Genomic DNA, 25,623 nt, shown 5'->3' with positions numbered 1-25,623 from the left:
CCTCAAATTAATGAAGAATTACTTTAGTTCAACAATTCTCTTAGATTGAAATATTTGGTAATTGTTGCTATTGAGCGTGATATATGTAGAATTATTATGATGTACTCTATGACTTTTCTACACGCAAGGTTCGTAAAGTAATTCTGTACGTAGTTAAGAATGGATAAAATGCATAGACTTTACTTTCTAATGCGAACTCTTAAATTTCACTTATTGTCCGCTTCCCTACCCAAACTTGGGCCCGCGAAATCCGTTTCGCATAGGGACCCACAATGGTTAAGTACGGCCCTGCTATTTACACATATATATATATATATATATATATATATATATATATATATATATATATATATATACATGGTAGATTTCTTAATCACTTTCCATGACTTCTAAGTCACACTGGTTAAGTCCGGCGCTGCTGATTTGTGTTTGTAAAATGTTTGTTTGTAAAATGTTTTACAATGTTTTACAATGTTTCGAATGTTCCGTCAGAGTTAAAGATAGTTTACTTTCTAGTCCAAACCTTCTACAGAACAAAGGGGGATGGGAGCGGGCAGGGTTTGATAAATTTAAACGACAGTCCAGCGCTCAGGCAGCCATCCGTAGTGTGAACACTTGTGTTTTCTCGTGGACTATCCGCAGAAATAAGAGAGTGATCTTTCCTTTACTTCTTGTTTAAACTGTTGAGGGAAGAAAAGAATTATATATATAGATCGATTGGAAAAATGAGTATAATAGTTCTATTGGGAACACGTATAAAGAACTAGACCTAGTCCTAACGAATGTACGTTTTCTTGTTTATGTTGCTACTGGCAAAGACTTGAGGACTCTTGATGTTAGTCTGCTGTAGACACAATGATGGCTGAGCCTTGTTGGGGGGATCGATAGATTTGATACATCTGGTGATGTCGTTGTTGTTAGCTTAGCTCCAGCTCACTAAAAAGTAGGGGAAGGAAGAAGTCAAGACACAATGGCAATACGATAAGTTGCAGTTTAAAGCTGGTTATAGACTAGGTATTGGGCAACACGAACTGTGTGTGGGACGAGAGAGAGAGAGAGAGAAATGGGTATAAAACTGACTAATATACGTTACCAAACACTTAATAAAGTCTATTGCAATCATAATAATACTAACTGATTCATGTATTATTGTAGCATGCCCTACCACAACCACATTTTACCTCAAACAAATGCAATGAGACTAAATCTTATTTTGAGAAAACCAGCAAGATTGAACATTTACTTCACAATTTTCTATTTAAACAATTATAGTAAAATAGAGATATTTATTTTAAGGCTAGTAAACTCAATCAGACAAACATTAAAATACAGCCAAAAAAAAAAAAAGATCAAGACAACCCAACCTGGCAACACCCAGGCAAACAGATTCGACCCAACAGTTTAATTCGAATAAATTGAGACAAATATTGCCAGGCAAGAGTCAAGCAAATAAAACCTACAGAAGCATGAAAACAAAACAAAAGAAAAAGAAATTAGAACCAAGCTAGCGTCGTCAGAATGGAATATGAATCTCGTTATTCATTATCCTAATGTCCTCTTTCTATTCACTTTGTTTCCGGTCAGATTATGCAGAAATTTTCAGCTAGTCATGTGAGCATCATCATTGGTCAATTCACTGTATAGTGTTTGTGGGGTCATGTGATTGCTTGATTAGATAAAATCAAATCTTTTAATTTCGCGTTTCCTACTCACCCACCCAGTTATAAAAGAAATATTGCATTAAATGTAGTATTTGTAACGCCTTTCATTTTATTCTTCTTTATTTAGATATTTAGATATATATATATATATATATATATATATATATAGATAGATAGATAGATAGATAGATAGATAGATAGATAGATAGCGTCAATATCAATAAGCAATATTTTATTAATAAAGGATACTAAAATAAAATTCACCGACGGAGAGAGAGAGAGAGAAGGAGAAAGAGACAAAAGAAGAGAGAGAGTAAAGGATAGAGAGAGAAAAGGAGAGAGAGAGAGTAAAGGATAGATAGAAAAGGAGAGAAAGACAGATATAGAGAGGAGAGAGAGTAAAGGAAAGAGAGACAGAAAAGCAGAGAGAGAGTCTAGGAGAGAGAGAAAAAAGGAGAGATACAGAGAGAGAGAGAGAGATGAATAAGAGAACAACACATCGCTAGCCTTGCATTCATCCTTTGAATATTGTCATTGATCAGCACATCTCAGACTGTGCTATTTCTGGAGGATGATGTCATGGAATGTGGAGCCGGCTCTTAGTGAAACAGCGTAACACAAGTGTGGTCACCATTCCTATCATTATTATTGCCTAATCAATAACTCTCGAATCGAATCTCAAGTGTAGAGTTTTTTATTTCATGGTTTGGATTTACACGGCTGTTTCAGAATAGTGTCCTGAAATCTGTACAAGCGGGAATTTATTGACTTCGATCTCAGACGTTTGCAAGGTTAAGGTCTACCCCGCTGCGCTGAAATCGTACGATCCGCTTTTAAAAGGCTGTTGACACACGCTTCGCTTCACTGTCTACTGTCAGCGTGAGGTGAGTTGAAAATTCACCTTAGCGACTTACAAAAAAATCCTAATTTACTAATTTTCAAAGTGTCATTAAGATCTATATCTTCATATGGTTACTATTAAGCTAAGCCTAAATTAAAGTCGACATATTATTCTTGTTGTTGTATTGTTTAAATATATAAATAGTTTGGACTATAGAACTATATTTTATAGCCCTGGTACTTCTTTTATATACATGCTATACCTCATAATTTCTTTAATTAAAAAAATCACTCTGACAAATATATATAAAAATTAAAAGCACAATTGCTATCTAAGAAACCTGACGATTGGTCCATTCTCTCATCAGAATATATCGTCTGCTCAGAAAAAATCACTAGAGACAAAAACGTGATTTGAAGCAGAAGTGACTATTGGCGTGACAGTAAAAAAGAAATTATTTTGTCCAGACCTTGAAAGTTGCTCCAAACTTGCAAATGATAAAGCTAGAGGAAAGATACAGCATCTTCAACATGCCTCCCGTCAATTATCGACACAAAAGTTTTCAAGATCTCCTTGGATCTGGTATGTACTTACATAGGGTCTAGAACCGCTAGGCCAATGTCCACACTTATAGTTCTATTGAAAGGGGTTATTCTTTTATTGTAGCATGTGGCTAGTTCTTGAGTGCCTGAGCCCCAGTCTGAGCTGTTGGATGAGAACAGAAATCACTTTTTTGTTTCAATCAAGATCAAGCGACTTAACTTAGTCTTTGGTGTCATTATCTCAACTCTTCTGTTGTAAAAATAAAAATAGGCCTATGTACTTTAATCATTTTTACCTCAGAAGTGACCAACAGACATATGAACTTCAAGGGCAACTACTTTGTTTTTCTATTTACAACTTAGTTATTAAACCTCATCAGATTTTTATGAAGATCTGATGTTTCAACACGACTGGCATAGAAAGTCACCATGAAATGGTGCATGTCCTGGTTGAATTAGTTCTACAACTACTAACTAGTCTAACTAGCTTATGTACAGACACTACTCATCGCGTTACATGTCTGTAAACTACATCCGTGAGTTATAAGCCCCAGGGGAAGGATGGGTCCGTGCTTTTACACAGATCAAGGTCATAGGAAACAGTATAGTCCATCTCCGCAGTGAATATTTTAGCTCTTGCAAATTTGATTTGAAAGTATCATAGATTAGGGCACACAACACTATTTGGTCACGCTGACCTAGGATTCTAAGAAATACAATTTCACAGTTTATCTTCCCTAAGAGTGTGTCTGTGTATGCCAACCCCATCATGTTCCTGAACCATCCCATTCATGTTTACATTAGTCCAACATTCACTTGGGAAATAGGATCTCCATGTGAAGACATGAAACGATGTCGTCATCAATACTCTCTATCCCGGATGTCACCCCATACTGTACCACAATAACAACGTACCACTTTGACCGAAGTTCTTTGGTTGACATTTGGGAAGTTCATATAGCAGTTGTAATAGAGAGTATGCCAACAAGGTTACCGGAAGAAAACTGGATGGTATACGGTATGTCAAGGAGTGTTCTGGCCCTTTCTTCATATGCAGATGTCTTCTACCTGGGATGAGTGAAGGACCATGGGTGAACGCCTCGTCACATCACCACTATCGCCAACAGGCAACAGATTTATATGTGTGCAAGGAGTGTGACCGCATGTCTCGTGGTCGAAGTCTCAAGATCACACATGTTTATTGCACCTGCAGCTCAGAACGCAAAGTATTTCTGAATACATAAAATAAAGTTTTGATAAATACTGATATATATAAATAATGGATATATATTTTTTTTTATTACAAAGCTTGTAAGCCTACTTTTATCAACTCTGTCTGTCTGGTAACCAATTAATTACACGTTATTTCATGGACACCTAACTCTCGTATCAAGCTGAAATTTTGCACAATTAATTCTTTTACCTGACAACACAAGAATCAATTTTCAAAAAAAAATTAACCAATTAGTTAATTAACTATTGGTAATTAATTATTTTGTTTGGTATCTCGAACAAGAAAAGAAATTGTACTTGATTGAAATGTTGGTATTAGCTGAATTAGCCCCCAATATAGGTCACCGCTTTAAAGTGACTTTGAAACAAACAATAGATAACTATACACTCTTCTATTTACGTACTCACCTCACCAGCACAGTGGTTAGAATGTCAACTTGAGGAGGCGTAATCATGAGTTCGAATTCAGGTCGGTTCCACCTTTTTTTTATTAATGCTTTTAAGAAGTGATTACGGAAAAATTCATCTAGCTATACCATTCCACCCCCCCCCATTTCCCCAACTGGTCCAGATAGGTGATAGGATCATAGCGTATTATGGCTTGTTGTGTCTTACCATTGCATGAGGGCGGACATATGCTCCAGGGATATTCTGATAATTAGTAATCAAACTTAGTACAAGCATTGATTATCTGTACATCATACGTTGTCAAAATTCATATCTGAACTGATTGGGATTAACTTTTACTTATAATATAGAATGACTTGATTGTCTGTGTGTGTGTCAGACCCAGCCTTCGAGTTTCTAAGAAACCCCCCGGGTACCTTTTTTTCTCCACTAGTGGTAAATGTGGGGCATTAAGCAAAACACACTAGTCTGTTCGACTCTGTTGTTGTTGTTTTTTTAAAGAGAATTACAATCTTGGATTATAGTTTTTGAAGCGAAAAATAAATCTGACTTTGTGTATTCCTTTATCTTAATATTTACACTTTAAGACTCTAACACTGTTTGTCTCTGCTGTCATAATGTAGTGATAATGTAGTTAATAAATGACTTCATAACCTTACAGAAAGTGTGTTGAATCGCATTCAGTCCATGTGTCTGTTACAGTACAAAGAACAATACAAAATGTATCTGTGTTTCTCTTCGGTGTCTACCAGAATGCTTGCTAACTAATCCATTTCATAGACCTGCCCAAGTGTACTATCCCGTTTTCCCCTGAGACAGGTTAAATTGACCTGCTAATCTCTAATAGTGTATACCAATGTTTCCCAAACTGTGTTCCGAGGAACCGTAGTGTTTTGCGAGTCCTGAATAAGAGTTCCACGAACTACTGGAATAATTAACTTGTAGGCCATCACGTGAATTAATCTAGTTTAAAAATAAGCAGTGTTCCGCTAAATACTCAGAAAGTGCGAAGTGTTCCGCTTAGTAAAACGTCTGGGAAACACTGGTGTATACTCATGGGGGTTGTGTTTTTTTTCTTTAGGATTGTCTGCAGTCTGCACTTACAGCCCTTTATTATTTCCTGTCAATCTATCACAAGTTTCAACTGTTTGTTTAACCGTGGTCGGTGACTTGGACTTGTCTTGATAAGCTTCATACAGTTCCAGTCAATCAAGTCTTTATGACATTTGTGAATGAATGTTGATTGGGGTGGAGGAAGGGGTCTTTCTATTGTAGGGATATCGTTGTTGATTTAATTAGAAAGATAAGTGTTATCTCCCTTGTTCCCTTGCGGTAAGCTGCTCAGTTAATTAAAATCTGATATCTGCCTGCACAGCGAGAGTACCTAACTCATTGTCTACAGATAGATCCTATGTAATGTGTTTACATTGGAGAAAAGGGGTGGGGGAGGAATATTCGTCCCGCTTAAAACGGCAACATGCTTGACTCACTTTAAGGTTTCGGCACTACATAAGCCTGAAACGTATTCAGTTCGACAGGCCTTAAGACTTCTTTCATTAAACATACAGCATTAATTTTTTTTTTTTTAAAGACAAGGTAAAAATATAAAAGTTCAAGAAAGAGACGAGAAACCTTTTCAAAATTCGATTTTATCAGTTTGTTGTTCGGTACTATTCGGAGAAAGTCTTGTGTACATAAGAAATTCATAAATGTCTGACCAAAATAAAATGTTTCCTCTAAATAAATACTTTGAAAAAACAATGACGAACAAGTTCCTAGAGAGAGTACCCCCCCCCCCATTGTAAAGAACAAGAACACGCTCTTAATGAAAAACTTGCCATAAGGAACAACACTCTTATCTTATCTTATATAATACAGACGTTACTTCAAAAAAGAAGATGATTACGTCCTATGCGTCATGCATTTGTCATGCATATAAACCAATGACCTAAACTCCGCCAAGTCACTGGTTTTCCTGGCTCCTGGCTAGCTCAGGCAACCCATTCCATGCTCTAATAGCGCTAGAGAAGAAGGAGTATTTGTACAAATTTGTCCTAGCATATGGAGCGAGACATGTGCCTCTATCTTTGTGTCTTTCTGAATATTTTATTAAATTTTGTTTTTGTATTTGAAGATTATGGTTCAGTGTTTTATGTATAATTGCTACTCTTAATAACTGACATTTTTATGGGTGGAAAAACATGCTCCAATTCATGGGCGTAGCCAGGATTTTTTTTCGGGGAGGGTTTTTTTTTGGGGGGGGGGGGAATTCCCCCCGCGGAAAATTTATATATATATATATGTGTATGTGTGTGTGTGTACATAATTAATCTTTATTACATCTGACCCTTTTCGGAAGACGTTTATTGTTCATTGTAGACTCCCCGACCTTGCTAGCAAGAGGGTCTGGGGGAGTTCGAGAGCTCCCCCAGCGCGGGGCGAAGCCCCGCCGCCGGGCACTATTTCTGGTATTGAAAGCCAACAAAATGCATATTCTGAGGTATCTACAGTGCATTATCTTGCTATTAAATAGTTTTATTTCAAAAACCTAATGTGCTATTCTTACTGACTTAGACCCTCTCGCGCCGTTCGGCGCATTTTCCGGCAAGCTGTTTCCGCAACTCTTATTTTGCGTAATTCATTTTGTGTGAGAACATGTCCCGCAAAACCTCATGCGACGCTCTGTCACAACCTTACTAAGGATTCGACTCCCAGTTCGGCATATGATTTCTTTGATTTAGACCCGATCTCTATGACTGACTCCTAAAATCTGTCTTAGCCATCTTTGTTGAGATACATTTAATGATTTTCAATTTCGGCAGAAGACTATTCACACTTTATTAATGAGCCCAAGCCACTGGTAGAAATTTGTAACCTTTCTTGACTACGCTCTTGGAATTACATGCCTGTATTTCGCTTTAGATTTTATATCGAAAAGGAAAGTTTTTTCGTCAAATCATCTGTTGAGGGGTTTTAAACTAAGAAATCTCTGGAGTTTTTTTTGTTTTGTTTTTAATTCAAAACCCCATTTAGCTACGATCATAGAATTTGGTGACTATAGTTTGCTTTAAAATAATATTGAAGAGAGAGGTTTTCAATTCTGAACGCGCTGTAGGGGAATTTTAAACTCAAAACCATCTGGAGGGGTTTTAAACTTTAAAGAAAAAGCCATCTGGAGGAGGGGGATTTACACTCAAAACCCCTTTGGCTACGCTCATAGATTTTATAGTGTGTAATTTGCTTTTTTTTTTTATATTGAAGAGGTACTTTTTAGCTTCAAACCCCAACTGGAGGGGAAGGGGGTTGAAACTCAAAACCCCTTTGGCTACGCTCATGAAATTTTGAGTGTGTAATTTGCTTTTTTTATTTTGAAGATGGGGTTTATCGTAAATTTTGGAGGGGTTTTAAAATCAAAATCTTCCTCAACTGTGCTGTTGGAATTTGGGGATTGTTGTTTCCTTTTTTTTGTTTTGTTTTATAGAAGAGGGGGATTTAACTGCAAAAACCTCTGGTAGGGGTTTAAAATTCAAAACCCCCTGTAGGGGGTTTTAAACTCAAAGCCCCCTGGTAGAGGGATTTGTATCTCAAAACCCCCTGATAGGGGTTTTTTAAATCTCAAATCCCCCTGGTAGGGGGATTTAAACTCAAAACCCCCTGGTAGAGGGTTTTTAACTCAAAACTGCCTCGGCTGTGCTGTGGTAAGTGATGATTTAGTATTAAAATCTCACCTAAAATAAACAAAGTGAAAGCAAAAATCAGTCACTTAATTCCGTTCCCCCCCCCTGCGGGGGATTTCATTTAGGGGGGGGGTTTGAACCCCAAGAACCCCCCCTGGCTACGCCCATGCTCCAATTTGATTCCCATTTCTGTAATTCATCTAATTCTCTTTGTAAAATGTCTGTATCTTGTGTTGTTTTTATTGTTCTATATATTATGCAATCGTCTGCAAATAAACTGACTTTAGTTCCTAAACTAATGCAATTTGGTAAATCATTTATGTAAATTAAAAATAGTAGTGGACCTAAGACTGTTCCTTGAGGTACACCTGAGTTTACTGTTATTGCTGTTTTTAGAGCCATTTATTATTAGAGCCATTTATAACAAACATGCCCAAAGAAGACCACGCCTCTGGTGAAGACCACGCCTCTGGTGAAGACCACGCCTCTGATCAGGAACATGCCACTAGTGAAGAACATTTCTTAATGAAGAATAGGCCTCTAAATGTTTGCAAATTTACATATTTTTTTTTTCACTGCGTTGTTGAGTTCTGCATGTTGAATACATTGATTCATCGATTCTCAACGATTTTGTAAAGTGATTAGCGATTCATCAGATAGTTTACTCTTAGTTTATGTACTACACCTCAGAAAGAGTTCATAGTAATCACATTTTCTTTGGTAAGAAACTTAGGTTTAGGTAAGGAAGAACTAGCAAAGAGCGAAAAATACTTTTTCGATAATATTGAAGAAACTGAAAAAAAAAAGTTTTTATTATTTTAAAAAAAGTCAGTCTCTTCTGGATTTGAATTAGATTTGTGTGTGTATTTATATCATTACAAAGTGTGTCTCTTGTAAAATGTTTACAACAAAAACGAACATTGTCATCTCAAACTTAGAGCAATTGTTGTTCTCTATCATTTATCTTCAACAATTGATAGGGATTCTGAGCCTAATAGTCTCATCTGCATGACTTTTTCTGCTAAAACAATAAGCAATTCTACACTGTTTATTCAGTTGTTTTTTTTAACTGTTCTAGCTATTAGAATAAGAAATCCTTGAAAGGATGATGACATTCACACAACAAAACCAAAACAATACAAACGAATCCTTGACACATCTCTCCGTGCTAATTGTTTATTATCGTCAGGACATCCGTTTTTGTTTTGTTTTGTTACTCACCATTCGACAAACTCAATCATCAACTGGTCAAACTTTCAAAATGTCCGTTTAAGTGCATATCGTAACGCGACGCTGCCTTAAAAAGCAAATTATATATATATATATATATATATATATATATATATATATATATATATATATATATATATATATATATATATATATATATATATATAGGCCTATCCTACACTGATGTAATTTTTTTTTTAATCGACTCCAGATTAAACTAAATGGCCACTGAATGAAAGATGTGAAAACCGCTGCATTGACGTCACCAAAGATATAAGCTTTAATATGGGTAAATCAAATTTGCATTTTAATGATTTTATGCTCCCCCCCCCCCCCCCGTTCTCCTCTTCTGCGTATTTTTTAATGAACGCAAAATATTTGAGATAGAAATATTAATAGGTAGTCGATCTGATTGTACTTTCTTAAATGACTAGACTTGGTACATTGATTGAATGGAAGAAATAATGATACGATAGATATTCCAGGTATACCTTGCTTATAATTATTAATTATTTATCTTTAAGAAATTTTGCTTGATGGCGTTCGCGACTTAGTTCTCAATAATTTAAATGTGACCTTTTTTTCACCACCAAATACTTTCCAGTGACATCAACATATTGACTGTATCTTTGAGGTTTATTACACCAAGAATTTGTCCTTCATGGGTCAATTTATTTTGATGTATTATAACCTTGGAATTATTGTTTTTCACAATGCTATGTCAAGTAGTAATTCTAAAAATGTATATGGCATCAATATGCGGCTGGGCTAATGTACTAGACTAACTAGAAGATATAACTTGTAGTCCATACTATTATTTTAAATAATGTCTTTTTTTTAAATTGTGATGTGCGCTTCTAGGTCTCAAGAGAAGTGTAAACAGGAAATTTATTTATACATGGGGAGTCTAGAAACTTCCACTTTTTACATAAAAGATTACATTTAAAATACGTAGGGGAGATCATTTGTTTCCGGTATTAAAAGTTTGTAGAAGTTGAGCAAAAGATATCCACCACCATGCAGCTTAGTGCGTTTTTATCTACACTCCAAATGTGAATGTAGCGGGCTGGTTGGGGCACCGTATTGACTATTTCACAACTTCTCGACACCCGTTTCTTCTATTTCAAAGAAGTCTATGTAGAAAAGATAAGTCACTGCTTTGTTATTACCGCTTCCTCTCTTTGTCTTCCTGCCTATTGGAGATTGAAACGTTCTGTTTTCTTTATTTGATCTCAAACAGAAACTGTATGTTTTCCTTTTTTAAAAAAATTATTTCAAACATCAACAATTGAACTCAGATGTCATCATCTCATGCGAGAAGTTCGACCGCGACACACTCCTTTGGATTTTACAATCCGTACACTTCGGAAGTTCAACTTCAAAGCAATGCCAGTCCGCCCCCACTGACATAAATCCATTGAGACATTTTCTCTGAAAGCATGTCCCATGTCATGCGGCTGTTCACGTAGAGACTTCAACAAGAAAAAGTTTATAAAGTCTTGACATGGAGCTTGCACATTTTCAAGAGACGCGGAACTAAGTCTAAGTCGTGAACTACTGTTGAAGTGTGGATTTAAGTGTTGAGGCTAGATGTGTTAAGAGAGGAGAACACAGTGACATTAAATGGATGAAAACATGGATGTGACACACTTTCATTTTGAACCTGACACTTTCTTAAGTTAGTTAAAATCTGGCCGATGTTAATCAATGATCCAGTTGAAGAAAGCCGCTGTGTGTTAGTGGTACAACTTTTGTTTGAACTATACAACTAGTTTGGTCATTTTTTGTAAAGACTGTATGGTCAAAGAAAAAAAAATTCAAAGTATTTCTGAATAAAATCAACACAAGAAAGTTATTGAGAAATTTAATACAGAAAGAAATAAGAATAAGGTATGTTTTTTTTTTTTTTTTTTTTTTGTATTGTTATTTGAAACATCAACTAATTATCATTCTCTGGTAAGGCTAAGATCAAGTTTTGCAAAAAGGAACCACAAATTATCTAGTCTCTCTTATTTGTTATGATTACTTTTATTATTAATACTAGTAAAAAAAAAAAAAAAAGAAGTCAACCAAAGAGGAATATGAAGTTGTAAAAGCGAAAAAAAAAATGACATCTAATTCCGTAGGTCAATAAGTTATGTGACATAACTTTAATTCCATTCTTTTAAGAAGATTAACTATTGCTTTGACAACAAGTCTATTTAATTTTAAATAAAGTGTTAGAATTTTGTTATAATAATAATAATACAAATAAATCACATATCACTTCCCTATAGACAGACCGTTGGAGCACCACATGTGTAGGCCTATATTGACCGATGTTCTTCATTCCTTTGCGCTTTCTGTCATGTAAAGAATCACTAGTTCAGAGCTGTACATATTTTGTCTAACCACTGTTTGTTCTGTCTTCCTCTTTTTACTTTCTGTATTGAATTGTAGAGAGAGACATTTCCACCATCAATGTTCTTTTAACCCTAATCCAGATGTCTTACAGATAATCAATTAGTTTAAAAAGTATTCCTAATTAAGCTTTACTATTCCCAGTGATATCCATAGACCTATAAACTATATTACATCTACTTTCCACCAAAGTCTTATCACAACTATACATATTTCAAGATATGATGTTTTAATTTTTTTTTTAATTTTAAGTCTTTCTCTCCGTAATTATTTTTCCACGTTTTGAAGGAATTCTTTATTTTGCTCATTACTATTTCACTCCTCTGTTATGATTGGGCTTCAATAGCTTTGTTGTTTGTTATCAGAAAATGTTGTATTTGGTATTGAATTAAAGGGAAATGCGTGCTCTTTTTATATAACACAAAGTCAAGTTTTAAAAAGTTAAATATTAATTGAATTTAATGAGGTCAAATCAACGATCGCATCGTCGATTAGGAGAGAAAGAGTTAAATTTCTAAAAATGTCTGTTTTTCCTTTCTCATGTTCATCGAGACTGTAATTGGACATACCGTTGTAACAGTACATTATGTATATTGAATCAATCTAAGACCCTGCGATCTATAGAACAATAGTGTGTTTACAACGGACAACGACCTTGCTAGGTTATGTTCTCATTAAGACTTGCTTTCTTCACTAATTAAATGTCACCTTTCTTGACATAATAGTTGTTTATCAGCCAGCGATTGCGCACGCCTAGACCTAGCGTCTCTCTCATTAACTCAGTGGTTCTCTCAACTCTTTTGTTGTTGTTATACCGTTTTGAAAACGTATGAACGCAGCATGCAACCGAGACCAGTCGTTACAGATGGCCTGAACACGGACCTGCAACGTCACAACCTGTGGGCAGTTTAGACCAATAGCGCGTTGTCACGTTAAAGGTCTGTACGTTATGGAGTGTGTGTATGTGTTTCTTAGGCGACGAAGAAATGGGTCATCAATTGTAAGTCTTGTAGAATGATGCTAGATAAGCGGCTCTGTCATAATCTTTGTTAAGAACGGGAGACGACTCCAAGATGTTAGAGTGTAAGGACGTGTTTTAGTAGTGAGTTAGATTTTGTTTAAAATACCATTTAATAGTATTACAAGCCAACTACATTTATTTCATCTCAAGATGGATTTATCTATATTGTAACAAATGTTATATATAACATAACTAATCGCGGACAAATGCTGTACAACATTCGTTATACAGGAGGGGGGAGGATCGTTGGGTTAATAGCTGCACTATATTAAGAACTATTCGTGCATCCCCTTTAATTGCTTCTTCGTCCATGTCATTAAGTTTATTGGATGGTCTGCGTGACACCACGTGACTGTGTAGTTCTGGCAATAGTCATTAATCTCGATAGTTCAAGATTTGTTTTTTTACGATTTTTGTTTTCCTTTACTGGATTTAGTTAGGGCGTAGCTTGTTATTAATTTAATACTTTCTGTACACGCAAGTTTCTGTCAAGAGATTTCTTAACACTCCAATATGTCAATTAATACTGATATAGCTAAAGGGCAAACTGATAATCGTGTAGCTAATATGTCAACTTAAACCAGTTTAGCTAATATGATAAAATGAATAGATTTCTCTACTTTTTTTTAAATTCGTAAAACTATTTTCGTTAAAAATTAGTTGATGGAGAAGTTATAAGGCCTCCCCACTGGCGGATCCAGAACTTTGGAGTGGGGGGGGCGATTTTTTTCCAAACCCTAACCCTAACGCCCAGTAAACCCTAACCGTATGCATAAACGTGTGTACAGAACACACATACACATACACACACACACACACACACACACACATATATATATATATATATATATATATATATATATATATATATATATATATATATATATATATGAGAATTTAAAAAGCAGCATTTCTCAACCTTCGGCGAAAAAGTGGGGCAACGCTTTAAGGTTCCCTAGTGGGGTTTGGGGCAAAGCCCCGACGCCAAAAGCGTTTTCTGGCATTCTTCACTGAAGAAACGCAATCTCCTGACAACTACAGCTCATCATTCATCAATGAAGTTCGGGGCGAAGCCCCGAAGCTAAAATCATTTTCTTATATTCTTTACTGCAGAAACGCATTCTCCTGACATCTACGCTTATTATTTATCAATGGAGTTCGGGGCGAAGCCCCGACGACAAAAGCGTTTTCTGGCATTCTTCATGCAGAAACGCATTCTCCTGACAACATAGCTCATCATTCATTAATGAAGTTCGGGGCGAAGCCCCGACGACAAAAGCATTTTCTTCTATTCTTCACTGCAGAAACGCATTCTCCTGACATCTACAGCTTATTATTCATCAATGAAGTTCGGGGCGAAGCCCCGAAGCTAAAATCATTTTCTTGTATTCTTTACTGCAGAAACGCATTCTCCTGACATCTACGCTTATTATATGAGAATTTAAAAAGCAGCATTTCTCAACCTTCGGCGAAAAAGTGGGGCAACGCTTTAAGGTTCCCTAGTGGGGTTTGGGGCGAAGCCCCGACGACAAAAGCGTTTTCTGGCATTCTTCACTGCAGAAACGCATTCTCCTGACCTAAAGCTCATTATTCATACTATTAAAAAAAAGGACCTTTTGAATAATATTGTACTTGAAAGATATTCTAATATGAATTTATAGGCCCTTAATACATTGCAAATAAAACCGATTTGTTCCTTGAAAAGATAAGATACCCCACATATTTAGATTTTGGCTTTGAGGATCGCCGCCGAAAAAAAATTATTCGATAAATAATATTCAATAACATTGTAGTATAAGTTGTGAGTTATAGTCCCAAATTTATTTAACTAGAAAAATATCCGATTGAGTAAAGGTTGGGAACTCATCTCAATCATGACTCTTATACTGAAAAATTTCGTTGGAATTCTAAATTTTCCAATGCAAAGTCTTTCTTAAAATAATTATGATAAATTCATGTGAAATTACATAAACTCTGGAAATGGGAGGGGCGGTAGAATGAAAACGATTAATCCTCGCTCCTTTAATAATTTCTGCTAAAGATTGCATTTGGCATTAAAGAATAAAAAAAAAAGTAGGGCGAGTCGATAAAAGAATTTAATTTATAGCATATATAAATTATATTAGTGACAGATTTTTTACATTTTGTAATTTCTAAACTATAATACTAAAAGAAAAAGTATTGGTTTGTCCGATGGGGGAAATGCAATTGCATATATCGCCCTTCCCAGCTGGTGCAACCCTTTTTCATTTAAATTTACTAATGATAAAATTTGAGATTAGAGTATGGTACGACATAATATTCAGTGGGTTCACATATCAATACGTAGTTTATATTATATAGATATTCAACTAATTTTGTTCACAAACTATGCTTATCCATAAAAATAGGACCGCCCCCCCCCCACTCAGAGGGCTAGAGTGGGAAGGGTAGTACATGCAATCGCCCTCCCCCCAACCCCACCTAATCGACTAAGATACCAGAAGGGGAGCGACATAATATAAATTTATAGATTAATTCAACTAATTTTGTTCACAAACTATGATTTCTCCATAAAAGTAGGACCCCCCTTCCACTCAAATGGTTTAGGTGGGAAGGGCAGTAAAGGTATTCGCCCCCCCCCCCACCCCCAAACGGTAAACAGGGAACGACATAATATAAAGATCGGTTAAAATATCAATAACAAGTTTTAATCATATAGATATTTAATTGATTCTGTTAGCAAGCTGTGATTTATACAAATAAATTGGACTACCCCCCCACTTGAAAGTGTATGGGGGGGGGGGGCGGAATTGATACCATTGCCCCCTCCCGACCCCACCAAATCGGTCAACATACTAGAGGAGGGGGCGAAATAATAAAAAAATAGGTTGAAATATAAATAATTAGTATATATTGTTAACATAAGTAATAAATTTGTATACAAATTGTGTGAATTCTATACTAAAATTCGTCCGCCCCCCCCCCCCCCTTGGGGGGGGGGGGGTCGGCCGAGTGGGGGGGGGCGATCGCCCCTACCGCCCCCCCCCCCTGGATCCGCCAGTGGGCCTCCCATGATCTCTTGTGTGTGTGTGATTGCATGTGTGTGGTGCCTCATATAGACAAAGAGTGAGCTCTACATGGTGTGTGTGCATATTGTTCTACCGTTGGCCTTTTTCTACAGAGATACACATTTTCAATATCTTTTCTAGCTCCAGGTTTATGGTTTAAAAAAAAAACCTAATGTACTACGGAAAAGACAAAGTTGTTTGTGTATGTGTGTCCAGATGTAGACATCGTGACATGCGTATGCTAGTACTTAAACACAGCCACGCGAACGAACGCACACATGTACTCATTCACGTTTCATCCAGATTTTCTGTTTAAGATGATAAGAATCAAGATTTGGCTCCCTTCCTATTTTTTAAAATTCTACTTCACGTTCACACTATCGCATATCAAGGCGGCCTTCACATTTCTGTGAGCAGACTCCAACTGCAGTGTGAACCATATAGCGGATATCATATCCTCCACACATACACACACACTTTTTAGTTATCCAATACTCCCACATTTTGTATGGTTTGAATTATATCTGGATATCTAGTTTACTCTTCATTCATGATTTAGACAATGAGAAACATTTGTTTATTTTGTTTGTGTTTCTTTCTTTTCTTAATTAAAAAGTGCTTCTTAAAGTGCGTTTTCCGAAACGAAAAAAAAAGTATATAAGCTTATATAAAAAAAATGACTATGCAGGTCTTTTTACCATTGCCCTCAGTCGGTAGCTTACTATTTCTTGCTAGACAATGCATGCATGAGTTTAGGTCAGGAACATAACAACTCTGAATTTAGACCTCTGGGCTATCATCTATGAACGATATATTAAACACTTGAAATGGCTCAAACTGTTCTTTGCTGGACACCACCATGTAAGTGAAAGTATCCAATAATACTACTACTAAATATGTATTTATGTGACGTACGTGCGGGAATATTCAACACTGGCTCAAGTAATCCTAGAGTTTACTTGTTATACGTTGTTTTAAAGCAGTGATTCCCAAACTTTTTCCTTAATGGAACACATTCTGAGTAGTTAGCGGAATACTTTGATTATTTTTTAGAGAGTTCAATTCACGTGGTGGCCTACAATTTAATTATCCCAGTAGTTCGTGGAACACCTATTCGGGCCTCGAGTAACACTAGGGTTCCGCGGAACACAGTTTGGGAAACACTGTTTTAAAGGGATAGCCTGCACATCTCTTCGATGTATAAACCAATCTTTTTATTCGCACATTTTCACGGGTTACAAATTAGATAAGATTCTACGCAAATTATGACAATTGGAAGGAATGTTACATTAGTTGGTAATAGATAAACGGGATATTTCCATGTTTACTTTATAGATTTAGATATATCCTAAATACATGTCTTGATAATTAGTAAGAAACATGACTACCAAAACGGAAGCATACAGCCCCTATCTTACAGATATCCAAATTTCGGAGATCAAACTACTGTATTATTAAATAGTGTAGATAATATTAATCATTGGAATATATGGCACATTTGGGAGCCCGGGGGGGGGGGGAGGGGACGACCTCTTTCGGGGCCCCAGCCTTTTGACTTTCGACATCATGGCATGAGAAAATGGCGTAATATTTAATGTAAAAAAAAAATTGAACACTTATTTGGGGGACTCCCTCAAGTTGGGGCCCAGGGGGGAATTTTCTTTTTTTTTTCCCTTTTCCTACGCCACTGCAAATATGATATATATTTTGGAATAAATAAATAAGACCGTTAGTGTTATGTGAAGATGTTTTTGTATAAATAAGTTGAATCATTATACTACCATCCCTCGATTATTTCTTCCTTGTACAACACTTCATTAACATTTGGCGGCTCTAGACTTATTGGTAGTAACAGCCCTAGACCTAGATCTATATGTACACCCGGTGCAACGTTTGCTACTTACGATATCAGTAGGCAGACCAGAGCCACCATTTTGACATGTTTTCAGCAACCCATTCCACTCTCCAACGCGTGTGCTCGATCACTCTCACGCTCACGGAATCCAATAATCTGATGCGCATATGTAACATAGTTAGAATTGAATTATTCGAACTGTGCGGAACTATGTGGGGATACTTTGTTAACATAGCATTCTTTTCAAGTGTCTTTTTAGATTTTTTTGTAGAACTGAATTGTGTGGAGATTCTTTGTTAAAACAGCATTCTTTTAAAGTGTCTTTTTAGATTTCCTTGTAGACCTGAATTGTGTGGAGATTCTTTGTTAAAACAGCATTCTTTTAAAGTGTCTTTTTAGATTTTCTTGTAGACCTGAATTGTGTGGAGATATTTTGTTAACATAGCATTCTTTTCAAGTGTCTTTTAGATTTCTTAGTAGGCCAATAACATTACATTTAAGCTTGTATTCATCGAAGCTTCCATCGCGCTATGAAAAGAAATTGCCGATGTCTAGAGTGCACAGTGAAGCACACTTAAGGGTGAGCACAGTTTGAGTGGCAGTTGTTTTGGTGTAGCTGTCATCAGGGATTCTCAAACTAACCAATGACTCCCTTAACTGAAAGTCTTGATTGACCTCTAATAATAAAGGCATGTAAGAAATAATGGACAGTCATGACCAGGAAACGAACCATGGATCCTCCGACTCGACAACACAACACAGCCAGGCGCGCAGACCACACCATAATGGAGATCCCCCCACCCCAACTATATACTTTTTTTTTATTGATGTTTTAAAACTGTCCATTATTTCGCTATATTCAATTCGCCATTTTCTCTCATTAAAGATATTGTAAACTTAGAACTATGCCATTTTATATGTACCGATATTTATGCATTAGTCCTCGTTCAGAACAAGTTTTGCAGGCTATATTTATTTGTTTTAAGGGACACTCAGCAGTTCTTCAGCCTACTTGGTATTGAGGCTACAGGCCTACTTGGTATTGAGGCTACAGGCCTACTTGGTATTGAAGCTACAGGCCTACTTGGTATTGAGGCTACAGGCCTACTTGGTATTGAAGCTACAGGCCTACTTGGTATTGAGGTTACAGGCCTACTTGGTATTGAGGCTACAGGCCTACTTGGTATTGAAGCTACAGGCCTACTTGGTATTGAAGCTACAGGCCTACTTGGTATTGAAGCTACAGGCCTACTTGGTATTGATGCTACAGGCCTACTTGGTATTGAGGCTACAGGCCTACTTGAAGCAAGTGATACTTGCTTGTCTCTTCTTCTTTCTCACAATTATTGTATAGGGCAGTGCTTCCCAAACTGTGTTCCGTGGAACCCTAGTGTTCCGTGAGGCCTGAATATGTGTTCCACGAACTACTGGAATAATTAATTAATCTCTCTAAAAAAATAATCAAAGTGTTCCGCTAAATACTCAAAATGTGCCAAGTGTTCCGCTAAATACTCAAATGTGCGAAGTGTTCCGTTAAGGAAAAGGTTTGGAAAATCCTGGTATAGGGCATGAAGACATTCGTGGGACTTAAATCTGAATTAACATATTATTACCCCCCCCCCCTTTTTTTTCTTCATTTCCCCCCCCCCCCCCCCCCCCAGGTTTTATATTCTTTATTATGTCCTGATCAATCCTCTCTTTTATTTGTTTTGAGCTTCAAATAATCGGCCACATTTTAACGATCTCGCTAACATATTTTTTAGCCTTTAAATTATTGTATGTTTCAATGAAATGAAACGCTTCCCCTCTCTTTCCTTCTATCTCTCTCTCCTTCTCTCTCTCTCTCTCTCTCTATCTCTCTGTATTCTGTGTGTAATTGTAGCATTTGTATGTTTGAATGTGTGCATGTTTCGGATGTCCCTTCCGAGTTTAAAGATTAATTACATTCCATGGGATCATTGGGATGGCGGGGGATGGTAGAAGGCACGGCTCGAACCCAGGACCATCGAGACAACAGTGCAGTGCGCATATCACACGACCAGGCAGCCATTATTGCAGTCCTGCAATGTACTCGATTTGTATTCCATCTGTTTGAGATCCCTCGCAGGCCGAAAGTTAGTGGTGGTGGATTTAAAAAAAAAAAAAGCCAGGCCCACTATCGCTGTTGTTTGTGTCAGATGCAGCGTGGTGTGACGTGTGCGGCCTTCGAGCGGCTAACACCAAGCATTTCGGAGCGTTCATTTCCAGTGTATAATAAGCTAAGACATATAGGCCTACAGTTGCGTTACTTATTTTTTCCTGTTTGTGACAGACTGACTGACACGCATGAATTTAAATGTTCTGTGTCAGGTAATCTGATTGTTAACTTAGACTTTTAAGTTACGAGTTTACATCCGATTTTTTGTTGGTTGAGTTAAAATATAAGGCTAGGGATAGTAAACCTAGATCTACATTCGCAGTTCAGTTTTATCGATTGAATAGCATGGCTGTAGAATGGATGTCTCACTGGTTCCACGAAATTGACGGGGCAAATAGAAACATGTTGGACAATGACTCGGATTACAAACTTGGTAACAATTCTGATATATACAACAATAATAACAGCACTGAAGACAGAAACACGCTTAACGACAAGGACATAAATGCGAACCAGACCAGTCACTTTGTCAAATGTTTTAACAGTAAAACATGGACAAGTAAGTGGAATCATTTTCTTAATATCTAAATAAAAAGGCATTATGTAGAGTCTACACAGGCCTAACATACAGCATAACACGGGCTTATATGGTTAGACTATGTTTTACTATCCGTTAGTCTATCGTTCCGTGGTTAATTATTTCTTAAAGACGAAGACCCGCGTGTTTTTTTTTAAATTATTATTTCTTATTCAACATAGCGAATCTGAATTTTTAATTGATTGTATTATTAAGGGAGATAAATAAAAACGCGTTTACATCTACATCTGTATTAAATAAATATTTGCATAATCACTTAAATGAACAGATACTTATAACCGTACAGCATTGTGCGGCACTCAGTCTTCACGCCGTGACCTTGCCTCGCAATATCACAGGCATTAAAGAACGTCACCGATTGGCTCTAGGAAGCCAGTATCACGTGCAAGAAAAAATAAGATTGGTGGCTAAAAATAAATGTTGTTTGGCCTTGAGTAGGCCAAAATGACGAGTCAGGGACCTTAGCAGAAGAAAAAAAAAGGAAAAATACTTGTTTCGCTTTATTCAATCTAGATCTAGTCTATTCCATTCATTTTCGTGGAGAGCTTATGATTTTGTGGCGTAGGACTACATTAAGACACAGATATGTTTCAGAAATAAATGTTTGTCTTGGTTGCATGAGTTTGATCTGAATATCATTAGGACGATATTTTTGATAGTCTACAATCTGTCAATAGTCACTGCATAAACACAAACAGGTATTGTGACTACTGTGATGTAACTGTGTGAAGTATTAATTTCAATTAATTTGAAAATTTGTATTGGAAACTAGAGTGACTTGGGTCTATTTAGATTTTCATCATCTTGTTCAAGTTATATTATTTACTTTGTATTTTAAACTTTGTCTAAATATAATAATTATTATAATAATTAAATAATATCTTTCAAATTTTGTGTGTGCTTATTTTTAATATTATAAATTATTATTAGATCGATCAATCTATGTTGTTGTTTTTTTTTACAATTAGTTTGAATTAGATTTAGTACTACATTACATGCTATCTGAATCTGTATAGCAACTGTTGAAATCTAGATCTATGGAAATATAATTCTTTACTTTATACCATATAATTTATTATAATATATATTTTACGTTGTTTTTGAAATCTTAAATTCATTGGACTTGGTCAACTCTACACTGTGACTTTTCAATTCGCTATTTTTAACTATTATATTGCTAGCAAGATTTTTTATTTTTGTTTTTATTCTTGGAATTTCAATTTGTAATGTTGTTTTAAACAGTTTGTTTTGTTTCATATTAGATAGCTATGTGAAAAAAATATGATAACTAATCATTAAAGAAAACTCCTTTGCTATGTTCCAAATCCAATTTTAAATGTAAATTATAAGTATAATATATAATGTATTTTTTACTTTTATTTATTATTGGCATAAATTTAAAGTTTAATTATTTTTACTCTATTGCAGACTTTCCAATGCTGGATATACTTCAAAACACTCCTGAGGTTTCTAGCAATAGAATACCTATGGATTTTTCTCCATACTTACTGTCAGCAAGTCCACCAACAACAGGATTTGATTTCATGAGTTATTCTAATCCAAACTCATACAATCGATTGGGATTGGAGGAGTCCTTCCAATCTTTACACTTGGATACATGTCCTATCCATAATACCAACCTAAACAAACGACGCAATGGTCCTCTAAAGTCAATAATAATAAAGCCTGAAAGTTCAAGTGACTCAGATGGTGACTCTTCAATACCTGATAGTCCTCATTCTCCTGGTCGAGTTCAAAAGAAAGTGTCTTTTGCAGACCATAAAGGCTTGGCATTAGCACAAGTACGTTTCGTCAAAGAAGGTCCAGATGAACCTCCGCACCTCAATCCAGAAATTTTATCGTCTTTAACTCTGGGTGCAAATGCAGGTGTCACTTGTAAACCACCTATTAAATTGTGTTTTGCACAGCCAGCATCTGATTATCTTGCTTTCAGAGACAAAATTAACAGATCATTAGTGTCCTTAGAAAATGTTATTCTAAGAGACTATACTGTCGAAGGAACTATCAAAGTTAAGAACATTTCATTTGAAAAGCATGTTTTTGTAAGGTTATCATTAGATGAATGGGAAACGTTTGAGGATATTGATGCATCTTATGTTCCTGGACCAGGATTGAGTTACACAGAGGCTTATGACACTTTTACTTTCAAAATGGAAATATCTCCTACATTCGATGTTTCCAAGAAAATCCAATTTGCTGTTTGTTTTGAAGAGAATGGGCATCAGCACTGGGATAGCAATGATGGGAAAAACTATTGTATTGTTTCAGAACATTATGAGTCAAGCCGATCTAGTGCCAACCAAGCTCCTTATTTTAACCCCAGATGGTTGCCAGAAAAGAAAACAGATGCATGGACAGAATTTTCAGTCTGGAGAGATGTTGGCACTTCATCTCCATATTACTGATGAGGTTGCTTTGACATTTCTCTTAAAATTTTCCAGGTTTATGAAAAAGAAAAGAAACATGATGTTTCAGTGAACAAAGAAGCTTTCACAGCCATCTAGATCATTCAGCTTGTTGAAGATAAAGGGCAATTTTATTTGGGCTGTTTTCATATTGCAACATTAATCACTTTTGATTCTGAAATCTTTGATGCAAAGTTTTTAAGAAAAAAAATGTATAGCCTATAAATCCATTGTGCATATTTCAGTTCACCTTTTTAACATGTATTGTCTATTGTTAGAGGTGTAAGTGTTAATGTTAATGCTCAATCCTGAAGCCCTCCATAATGATGAACAAGAGCTCATTTGTTAAGGTGAGTGTTCTGCCTGGGTTTGTTACTTTGAGATAATATAATAAATATGCCAGTAATACATGATGTTTTCTCAAAGTACCTTGTTTATTCTCTAAAGAGGCTTGAAACCATACCTGTGGGTTTTTCCTTTACACAGACGTGTTGACATTCATATTATTTAATATGGCTCAAGGAGCTATATTACTTAGCGTATACATAATCAGAACTGTTTATCCAGAGATTTACTGAAGTTGATTTTTTAAACTTACACACACATAATTTGTATTATATACACTATATGTATAGATTTAAATATGGCAAGGTGTCTGTTTTGCGGTATCATTCATAGTGTAAATTACAGTTTTATATTTTTGAATTTCTTGTTAGAGTATTTGAATAAGAAAAGAACTCACCACTAAAATATTGAATTTAATTGCACAGTTAAAATTGTTGAGGCCAAAAATTGTGTTTCTTGTTATTTGGTTTTTTAACTTAAGAATCATATTTCATTTAATTATTATTGCATGACCTCATTTTGTAATTAAATGATATTGACATTATATATTTTGCTTAATTGGTTTACCAAAAAAAAATTTTTTTTGACATCATACTACTGAAAATGTAAAAAAAAAAAACAACAACAAAACAATACAAAAAATTTTTAATTGCTTTTAAGAAATATATTTTAAAAAATTATCATGTACATAAAGAACTAAAAACAATACCTTACTGGTTCTGTTCATGTGACTTAAGCATTATAGTGTTCCTTTCCCTGTGATTATGCAAGCTTTATTATTGTTATTTATTTGCATTCATTACTCTATTTTTTAAATTTTCAATGTTCTTAGAGCAAGTTTGTCAGTAATCAATATGGAAAAATATATTCTCATTTTTCCTCCAAGGAAAAACTGCTTTTACTTATTTATATCATCCCAGCCATGTAAACGTAGTTGGCCTAAATTTTTTAAAAATTTGGTTATTATGTGTGCTAGGCACTCAGAATGGAAATACATTATTTCTAAAATGGTACTGCCTTCAGGTTTAATGTTTTATGTCTTAGCCATTTATTTCTCCACATTTTTGTGCTGTCTATAATTCTAACAAGTCATTAAAAGTAGAGTAATGCTTAATTTAAAAAAAATAGAAATTACATTGTAATAGAGCTTTGTTGAGTAGAGTTTTACATTAATTACAATCTTGAGTAGCATTATGAATCTTCTACCTTTTTTTTTATTTGGTTAATGCATACCAGCAATAAGGATACATACAAGGTATTCAGTATAATGGGGTGTGACTACTTCTTTATTATCTTTCTTTGTTTGATAATTTTATATATTATAAGTTGCAGTTTAATGTAGGTTTTCATATTGTCTTTCATTTAAAAAAAAGTTTTACTTTTTAAATACTTTAGACATTGTATGTACAAAAAAAACAACAACACAAGTTTGGATGGGTTACTCAGTAATATTACCTGTTTAAAGGTAACCTACCTATATATCAGTGTGATGTAGCATTAGCTTGAGGAAAATTAATCTTGTATGAAGTCTGCATTTAATATTCTACCTAAATGTCTGTGCAATGCCCTGTTGCAGACGTCAGTCAAGCTGTATACAAATTAGCTAGCTTTTGCGTGTTTCAATAAATAATAATAAATGTGTATAAACGTAAATAAGGCCAACAAAATATACCTCAATGTTATCTTTCAGAACCTATTGTCTATACATTTGTGTTTCAAACTGTGTTTATTACAGTACTGTCAAATTGTTTGTTCTTGTCTTGATCTACAAGTGAATTTCAAAGTTGAGCTCATTCCTCTTATATCATCAGTATTATTTATTAGGATTTTTTTGATGAATGTAGTAATGCAAATTTTTTTTTTTTTTTTTTTTGTTGAACTTTACTTACTTTTGTGTTAGCTGTCTGATGTAAAAATTAGTGGGGAAAAAAAAAAAGCAAGCAATTAAAAGTGAACATAAGAGTTGAGTTGAATGCTGTGAGGCTTGTGCTAGTGATCTTTCCACCCTGGTGCTGTAACTTAACTTGTCAGAACATGTGTGTGTATATATATGTGCACTGGTTGTGATATTCGTTTGTAAGAGTATACTAAGAATCTTTCGTTATAAATAGTGTACATAGAAAGAAACAGTATATATATATATATGCTGTATGGCTGTGTGATGCAGTTTACAATAATAAACTGAAGATTGAAAATCTA

General features: G+C 35.4%; 1 protein-coding gene across 5 annotated transcripts; it reads left to right on the top strand.

Moving 5' to 3' along the window:
• The first annotated feature begins 2,277 nt into the window (after window positions 1–2,277).
• LOC106074392 (protein phosphatase 1 regulatory subunit 3B-like) lies at window positions 2,278–25,623 on the top strand. Of its 5 annotated transcripts, none has more exons than XM_056007313.1 (3): window positions 2,278–2,545; window positions 2,870–3,084; window positions 22,082–25,623. In XM_056007313.1, the coding sequence occupies exons 2-3, from the start codon at window positions 2,997–2,999 to the stop codon at window positions 23,077–23,079; spliced, it is 1,086 nt and encodes a 361-aa protein (XP_055863288.1). In that variant the 5' UTR covers window positions 2,278–2,545; window positions 2,870–2,996; the 3' UTR covers window positions 23,080–25,623. The 5 variants fall into 5 exon arrangements, with proteins under 5 accessions (XP_055863288.1, XP_013090615.2, XP_013090614.2 ...); XM_056007321.1 differs by lacking the exons at window positions 2,278–2,545; window positions 2,870–3,084 and adding exons at window positions 20,477–20,614; window positions 21,167–21,351; XM_013235161.2 differs by lacking the exons at window positions 2,278–2,545; window positions 2,870–3,084 and adding an exon at window positions 16,769–16,924.

This window comes from Biomphalaria glabrata, chromosome 1, assembly GCF_947242115.1.
Source record: "Biomphalaria glabrata chromosome 1, xgBioGlab47.1, whole genome shotgun sequence".
Lineage (NCBI taxonomy): Eukaryota > Metazoa > Mollusca > Gastropoda > Planorbidae > Biomphalaria > Biomphalaria glabrata.
The sequence above is the reverse complement of the archived record's forward strand: the minus strand, read 5'-3'. Positions and strand labels throughout refer to the sequence as shown.

Bases quoted from the DNA above. Each gene is read 5' to 3' on its own strand.
- LOC106074392 (XM_013235159.2), top strand. From the start codon at position 20,401: ATGGCTGTAGAATGGATGTCTCACTGGTTCCACGAAATTGACGGGGCA. The intron at 20,615-22,081 runs GTAAGTGGAATC...ACTCTATTGCAG, and splicing joins TAACAGTAAAACATGGACAA to ACTTTCCAATGCTGGATATA.